General features: G+C 38.5%; 1 protein-coding gene across 1 annotated transcript in view; it reads right to left on the reverse strand.

Moving 5' to 3' along the window:
* Positions 1–8,832, reverse strand: part of LOC115224317 (LIM domain kinase 2) — a 248,799-nt gene that overhangs the window by 238,812 nt on the left and 1,155 nt on the right. The window contains exon 2 of the mRNA XM_029795166.2: positions 175–283. Within this exon, the coding sequence (XP_029651026.1) occupies positions 175–283 (109 nt within the window). The remainder of the gene's footprint in view (positions 1–174; positions 284–8,832) is intronic.

The raw sequence follows: 8,832 nt of genomic DNA on the forward strand, positions 1-8,832 counted from the left end.
GGTTAAATAAATGTTTATTGTTAATACATAAACGTGTGAGTATATGAGAATAAAAGAGAGACAGGGAGTGAATAAAGCTCTCGCTCTCTCTCTCTCTCTCTCTCTCTCTCTCTCTCTCTCTCTATTGTGTATATGTAGTCAGGGAGAAGGGAATACAAAATGTGATTAAACTACCTGAAACAAGTCTGGTGCCAGACTGCATCGAGTGCATGTTCAATAACAGTTGACGTATTGTCCACGGCAATGGCAAGTGTACATCCAGGGCAAAGGGGCAGTTCCCCAGCTGTCGAGAAAACAAAGAGAGAGAAGAATAGAATATTATTATTATAGTACTTTTTTTTGTACAACATAAACGTAAAGTTTAATCACACGCACACACACACACACACTCATGTGTATAGATAAATAAAGACTGTTTGAAGTGGTGTACAGATTTTATATATTAGGAAAAAGATGTAATTTGAATACAAACTATTTAGCGTAATCCCTAAAAGGGGACGAAATCGCAAAATAAATATTTTCTTTTATCGAAATCATGACTATCTCCTTTTTTGTTTTATATGTATGTATGTATGTATGTATGTATGTATGTATGTGTGTATGTATGTATGTATGTATGTGTGTATGTATGTATGTATGTGTGTGTGTATGTATGTGTGTGTGTGTGTATGTATGTATGTATGTATGTATGTATGTATGTATGTATGTATGTATGTATGTATGTATGTATGTGTGTGTATGTATGTATCTATGTATCTATGTGTGTATGTATATGTGTGTGGAGGCGCAATGGACCAGTGGTTAGGGCAGCGGACTCGCGGTCGTAGGATCGTGGTTTCGATTCCCAGACCAGGCGTTGTGTATGTTTATTGAGCGAAAACAACTGAAGCTTAACGAGGCTCCGGCAGGGGGTGGTGATCCCTCCTGTACTCTTTCACCACAACTTTCTCTAACTCTTTCTTCTGTTGGCCGGCTCGTTTAGCCAGCAGTGTGGCGTCATTTGAAGGTTAAAACAATGCGAAGCGCATTGTGACCAGCGATGTGTAGCAACATCTGATGCCCTGGTCGGTCACGGTAATCACGGTGATATATATATATATATATATTCTTTTATTTGTTTCAGTCATTTGACTGCGGCCATGCTGGAGCACCGCCTTTAGTCGAACAAATCGACCCCCAGGACTTGTTCTTTGAAGCCAAGTACTTATTCTATCGGTCTGTTTTTCCGAACCGCTAATTTACGGGAACGTAAACACACCAGCATCGGTTGTCAAGCGATGGTAGGGGGACAAACACACAAACATACATATATATAAGAATCTACAACGGGCGTCTTTCAGTTTCCGTCTACCAAATCCACTCACAAGGCTTTGGTCGGCCTGAGGCTATAGTGGAAGACATTTGCCCAAGGTGCCACGCAGTGGGACTGAACCCGGAGCCATGTGGTTGGTAAGCAAGCTACTTACCACACAGCCACTCCTACGCCTATAAGCTTAAAAAACTGTTTTTATAGCTTACGGTTAGCAGTAGGGGTTGCTGTGTAAGCGAACAGAAATCCAAAATTAGAGAATGGGGTAAATAAAGTCCAGGCAACAAATGTTTCATAACTAGCAGAACCTTGGAAGTAGTAATTACCCAAACAAGGGGCAATGCGCTAGATACTCATCGGGCCAAAGGTACCCTCATCAAAAAGAAGTTTTAGGCTCTGCTAGTTATGAAATACATGTAGCCTGGAATTTATCGACTCCACTCCCTAATTTTGCCTTTCGGTTATAAATTGCGAAAATCCACCTTAATTTGTAATTCTCACTTCACCATTTTCAGAATCAGTCAATATTTCCTATGGTGTTCTCTATAAGACTGACAAGGTGAGTTAACTTTTTAAACCTCGGCGACAGGGTAATGGGTCACCGAGGAAGATTAATCTATTTCTTTACTACCCACAAGGGGCTAAACACAGAGAGGACAAACAAGGACAGACAAACGGATTAAGTCGATTATATCGACCCCAGTGCGTAACTGGTACTTATTTAATCGACCCCGAAAGGATGAAAGGCAAAGTCGACCTCGGCGGAATTTGAACTCAGAACGTAACGGCAGACGAAATACGGCTACGCATTTCGCCCGGCGTGCTAACGTTTCTGCCAGCTCGAGATTAATCTAATCTGAAATCAGTACTCCATCTCGCTTACTCTAGGGAGCTTGTCTCCCGTGTCAGTCGTTAGTAAAGTGCTCTCACGTGGCTAAGAGTTGTTTTGACTCTTATTGCTAGCAATGCTGTTGCTTACTAGCACCCTTCCGTCACTTTAGTGACGGCTATACTTGTTGCCTTTCGGTTGTAAATTGCAACATTCGCTAATTCCTGAAGAGAGGGTCATAACCCTGAAATATTGAATTCAGGGTAGGTCACCATTAATTCATATGCCTGTTTTCCTGTGATCTACCTTGGATTTATTTCGCACTGTCCCGGCCTTACCCACAAATTTTATATAATATATATATAAATATATATGGATAATTTAGAAAGACTTTTTCCCCGGGAAAAGGGTATTTCTCGTAAAGTGTAAAATTTCCCTTCACAAAACATATCAGCTTCTATACCAACACATAGAATATAGCAACACACACACATATGAAATTCCATTGCTTAATGTCGAACAAATGACAAAAGAGCATTCAATAAGTGTAGAGGATATGGGGGTTTAGTTGGGTTTTTTTTTATTAAAACTGAAGAAGAGTTTATCACTGCGATCTTCGGGCATGAAACTAGAGTCGCAAGGCAAACTCCCAGCTTCAGTTTTAATAAAATGCGTGCGCGCATGTGTACAACGGTATGATCTCGCTAGCCATTAACGCATTGACCTCACAGGTCTGTGATTGTAACTTGCGAAAATCATAGGACACTGCCGCTCCCTCTACAACACAAGCTTGTAATAATGGTTTCAACTTTTCGTACAGGGCCAGCAGTTTTTGAAGGGGGGAGTCGATTGCGTCGATTCCAGTACTTAACTGGTACTTATTTTATCGACCCTGAAAGGATGAAAAGCAAAGTAGACTTCGGCGGAATTTGAACTCAGAACGTTAAGACGGAGGAAATGTCGTTAAGCATTTTGCTCGCCATGCTAAACAAACTCGTAATAATAAATATTTATGATTTTAAGCATAAGGGTAACAATTCTGAGAAGAACGAGGTCGGACGATTAAATCGACTCCAGTACTTCTCTGATACTTTATTTTATCGACGCTGCAGGAGTGAAGGGCAAAGTTAACCAATGAGGGATTTGTATTCAAAACTCAGAAAGAATATCACTCAGATACTATGTATGACAATACGTAGTTTTATTTCTGGAATTTTTTTTCTTTTGTCAATGAGTAAAGAGACGGTTTCTGACCCAGGTCCAAGACTCCTTCATTTGAATTTCAACATCATCAGGGAAGTTGTGCATGCATGTGTGTATATGCGCAAGAATTTGAAGTCAATGCATATGCATGTACGAACGCACGTACGGGTGTGTACGAGAGAAAGAGAGAGAGAGAGAGAGAGTAAGAGAGAAAAACATAAGCAAGACCTGACAAAGAGCGGATGAACCCAGTAGAGTTAACGGCTATCCAAAAGCAGGTAATGACAGACTCCCAGTCTTTGTTTAAACATCTCTCCGGAGGAAAAGAATTCAGAAATAACACCCCAACCACCTCATTTGCAAAGCCGGAGATCTTGTTCTTGCTTGTTTTCAGACTACTTGGTTTTTGTTGGTGAGAGTCTTGGCGGCATTGTACAAGCTGCGGCTCTTATTCGGTCGTTGAATCATTATGGAAAATTTGTACATAAATTTGTATGGTGCGTTTTAACCCCAAGTCAAACCAGACTGCTCAAACATATAATCAAAGTCGTTCCAACTGTAACCATTCCGTCTCGTATTCAGACATCGTGTATCTATCTAGAACGGCCTTACCCAGTGTGACCTTCCTTTCATTTAAAAACAGCAACGTGATTACAGTGCCAAACGACTGCGTAGAAGTTTCCTTGTTTATGAGAGAGATGTTATCAATTTCAGTATTACTTAAAGCTTCTTAAATTCTAAGACGGAACCTAAACACATCAAACTAATTATTGTATTCATTGCATTTAGAGACTACACTTCCAGCTACAATTACCACAGGAGGTTAAGAGAACTTGTACATAGTTGCATGACCGGATAAAGATAGCATCTAAACCTCTCAAATAACACACTACTATCTTTAAAATAGAAGGACGCATTGTATAAGGTAGTCCTATTGTATGGCTACGCATTGTATAAGTACGTCTTAGAAACAGGTTTATTTGCTGGATCAGAATTGCCCAGGAACAAAGCAACAGTTTTGGGTATCTTGATTTGTATGAATGGTGTCATGAATAAATAACAGGTAAAGATTTCAGTCAAGGTACCCTAGCATTTTGGGTGTATCTTCAGCGAAGTCCACTCTCTTGCAAGCATTCAAGCCAGACTCCTTGTTTGAGGATACCTTCTTCCTACCCACCTGTCTCAGAGGTCCTGTAGTGTATCATAGACACTGCCTTTCAGCCTGACAAAAAAGATTAATTTTAAAAATGTATTTGAACCCCGACCCCCCGCACATTAAGCTTATTTACTTGCGTCATATTGCATTGTATTGAATCATATCAAATCCCGCCAATATCAACTTCACTTTTTAATCTTATGAGACCGAAAAAAAGAGACAGACCAGCAATATACCTACAGCAAAACACGACTACGAGCTTAATCAAGCATTGTTATCATTAACCGTAGCTCTAGGTGTGTCATTAATCACCTGATGAACAAAATTTCATAACCACAGTTCAGTTCCTTACTTAGGCTACCATTTCGTTTCACTCTCGTAACCAATGTTTGGATGGTGGAGTAGCAGACAAGGAAACCTCGTCGTATTTACCCAATTTCTAAGATCTGCCAGCCAAATTTTCTTAAAAACACACCCTACCGTTTTACATGAGGAAGAAAACATTAGTCTTTGATACGGTCTGTTTAATTAGGGCTTCCCTGATCGAGTAGGCAACCTTAAAGTGGGGAAATAGTGTCTCAATTTTAACCATTTACACCAACATGCATTTATCAGAGTTAAAGGAAATATGAAAACTATTAAGAAAAAGATTTTTTTTTAATACGCAGATGCTTCTACATGGCCGTTCGTCCTGGAAATAGCAGTCAAATTTTGCTCAAATAACACTTCCTTGAGAGGCAAGCATTCATGGGGGAATGCAGCCTGCGGGACTTTCTCAATGGCACACTTTGAATTTATTTAAACCATGCCTCAGGCGGCCCGCTTCTCGAAAAAGTCGTCCGTGGTGTGGTCTTCGAAACCATTATACTTGAGCAGAAAGAAAACGGACGACCTTTTGACCGGGAGCCAGCTGGTTCAGAGTCGACTTGTATTTTCAGAGTTGATGTAAAAGTGTTTGTGGGTAACTTAAACACTTTGTGGAAGGAAACGGGCTTCAACTTCCAAATCCTGCTATGTTTTGTTTCTTTCCTTCAGTTCTTCAATCCACTCGGGATCGATTAAAAAGGCAAAAACGAAGTATTTCAAAATATCACTATTTGGTTTTACTTCATTATTACAACAGAAAATTTCATTGAAAAATAAGTTACGAGGAAACAAAGCCAACTCGCATGAGTTTTCCGAAACTCCACTTCCGGCCCACAGAATTTTTTTTTTTTTTTCAAAACAAATTCCGATATAATTGGAATCTACACCGCCTGGAGCGTATTTATTGAAAATTTCATTAAAAAATATCCATTTTTCTGAAAGTTACGAGAAATCAAAGTCGGCGGAGAGGCACATGTGTACGAAAGCCTTATAACTGTTTGTGTGTGTTCACGCGCGCGCGTTTATGTGTCTCCAGCGCTTGACAAAATGTTTTAGTGTGTTTACGTCCCCTTAACTTAGTGGTTCGACAAAAATGACTGACGGCATAAGTACAACGCTTACAAAATATATTTGCGTCGATTTGACTCCAAGGCCGCAATCTAATGATTAAAACCATAAACCCCTGTAAACTGGTGAGAGGAAATTCATCCTCGGGCAGATCTCACCAAAATACTTTCGACAGAGAAGAGACCGCAAAACATATCCATGAGCTGATAATATTATCAATGGATTAATGTCTACATCACACTGTCACCCCAATAGGGTCTGTTGTTCTGACGGACAGTTTCCATCTACCAAATTTCTCTGACAAAGGTTCTATTGATTCGAGTCTTATTGTTGAAGACCCTTGAAAAAAGTGCCACGCAATGGGATTGAACGCGTAGTTGTTAAGCTAGGAATCTTTTCGGTTTGAACGGCAGTTTTTTCTAGCGGTGTCATATGAAATTGTCACCCATAATTATGACCCTAGTATCGATCTATTGCATTTCAATCTGTTTTAGGGTTAGGGTTAGTAAGGGTTAGTTTTTTTTTGCCTCAATGGACGTCAGTGATTGGTTGAAATTGCAGAAATTGAAGAAAAAAACAACAAATATCTTAGAAACTATAGAATTTTCTCAATAAAGCAAAGAGAAAAAGATGTTTTATAAACACATTCTACCAGTATACGAAGTTAAAAATTTTTTTAGTTACCTAGAAATTATGTTAAAAACTGCCGTTCAAACAGAAAAGATCCTAAAGCTAGTTTCTTAAGCACATGATTTAAAGCTTTAGTCGATTCAGTCGAGCGAATTACATTCACCTCTCTCACACACAAACAAAATAATAGAGAACAAATGCCATTGCGCTTGGAAAAAGAAATCCTTGTCCCAAAGGTAACAAAAGTGAAACTGCAAGAGACAGCCCGAGTGAATTCGGACTGAGTACTAGGAATCGGTTTCAAATTTCGGTTGAAGCCTATACCATCACTGGCTTTGGCAAAGACATGGACGTAACATTTAATTTTTCTTCTTCCCTAAAGGACCCTATTATAAGGCCGCCATTTCGCGCCTAAAAAGTAAAGATGGAGTCTCTAAGTGATCGTTCATTATGCTAGAAATAAGAACCAAATCTCTCTCAAATTCCACCTACCGTCTGAAAAAAAAAACCCACATGGAATGATGTAGTATAAAGCAAGCAATACCATAAGAAAAGGCGAGAAGAGGTGGTCGTGGTTGGAATGCTTTTGATTGTAGGCCTGCCCGATCAGAGTTTACCTGGACTAAACAACTAAAACAACAGAAGTAGCAAATGACTCGAGCCAAAAGCCTCTTCATGGTTGTCTGTTCTACTAGAAATAGCAGCAAAATGTTACAAAATGACAGCATAGAGTCTTGAAAAGGGAAGGTCACTTTGAATAATGTGGCCCTAAGAATTTACTGTTCTGAAAAAAGAAACAAGATGGACATGGACGAATTTAGTGGAGTTGGCGCTCATCTATATGTTTAAATGGAAATATTTAAATATTTCTTCCGATAAATCAACATTTTCAACACTCTTTAATATAATTAATAAATGATATTTACTTTTCAATCATTTAAAATAGTAAACGGTCCTTCTACGACGAAGCTTTAACTAAAAGAGCTTCCGCATGGTCTTTGGTCCTGCTAGGCATAGTAGCTAGATCTCCCTCAAATCGCACCCTATTCTAGAATAAAAACTGAAAAGATTAACAACGTTGTCGGAGGTATATATTATATCTTCAAATAAAATTACTACTGTTGTCATGGTTGGACTGTCTTTAATCAAAGGTGTGCTTGATTTCGACCGACCTAGGGCTAAACATCAACAACAAACAAAGCACCAGTTCCTTGTTTTCTGGAATACAAACAAATCCTCTTTGTATTTTGTTTTGCGCACAAATATAAACAAATACATATAATTATAATTTGGAGCGGGGGTTTAATGTTTTGTTTTGTCTTTATTTCCTATTTCGTGTGTGTGGGGATCATTTTTAAGTGTGTATATTTATATAAGCATACATACACACATACATACATACACACATGCATGCATGCATACATACATACATACATGCATACATACATACACACACATGCATACATACATACATACATGCATACATGCATACATACATACATACATACATACATACATACATACATACATACATACATACATTTGTGTGCATATATATTTATGTATATATACACAGTCACAAATCTATGTATGAATAAATTTATACACACACACACACTAAAAGGCTGGTAAAGTTCTCTAGAACAATGCGGTGGCTGAAAAAAAGGTGTGATGGTCACGGCCGGAATGCTTCTGAAACAAAAGCACATTCAGAGCTCAATTATATAGTTAAACAACAACAACGGGGTTGATAACCTGTATACTACTGCAGGGGAAGGGGTAATGGTAGCCCGGGATATTTACCGAATAGATTTAATAAATATCAGCTTTTCCTCTGCAAATTTGTGGACTTGTGCCAATATAACAAGTTTAAATCTAATAATGAAGAGATTTTTCCATAGCGAAAAATTGAGTGCGCAAAAATGCTCCACTTTTGTATAATTTCAATTTCTTTTTCTATTTCACTTTTGCTTTCCTTTTTCTTTTTTCTTTTTTTAAGGTTTTCTTATCAAAAATTTAAGGTCTACTATATTATGATTTGCCCGCAACGTCAACATGTTGTTTAGCCCCAGGCCAGGCTTAATGGAGCCAACTTACAAATCAAATACGATCCAGCTAAGATTGCCCTGTGTTTTCTTTCCACCACCACCACCCCTTTTTTTTTTATGATATTTAAACATTAGACATAATTTAAATTATTTCTTGCTTTTCTCAGAACGACAGGACGTGATTTGAGAAAGAGAGAGAGACGTAACTGTTATTTCTAGCAGA

This window comes from Octopus sinensis, linkage group LG25 (genome assembly GCF_006345805.1).
Source record: "Octopus sinensis linkage group LG25, ASM634580v1, whole genome shotgun sequence".
NCBI classification, from domain to species: Eukaryota; Metazoa; Mollusca; class Cephalopoda; order Octopoda; family Octopodidae; genus Octopus; species Octopus sinensis.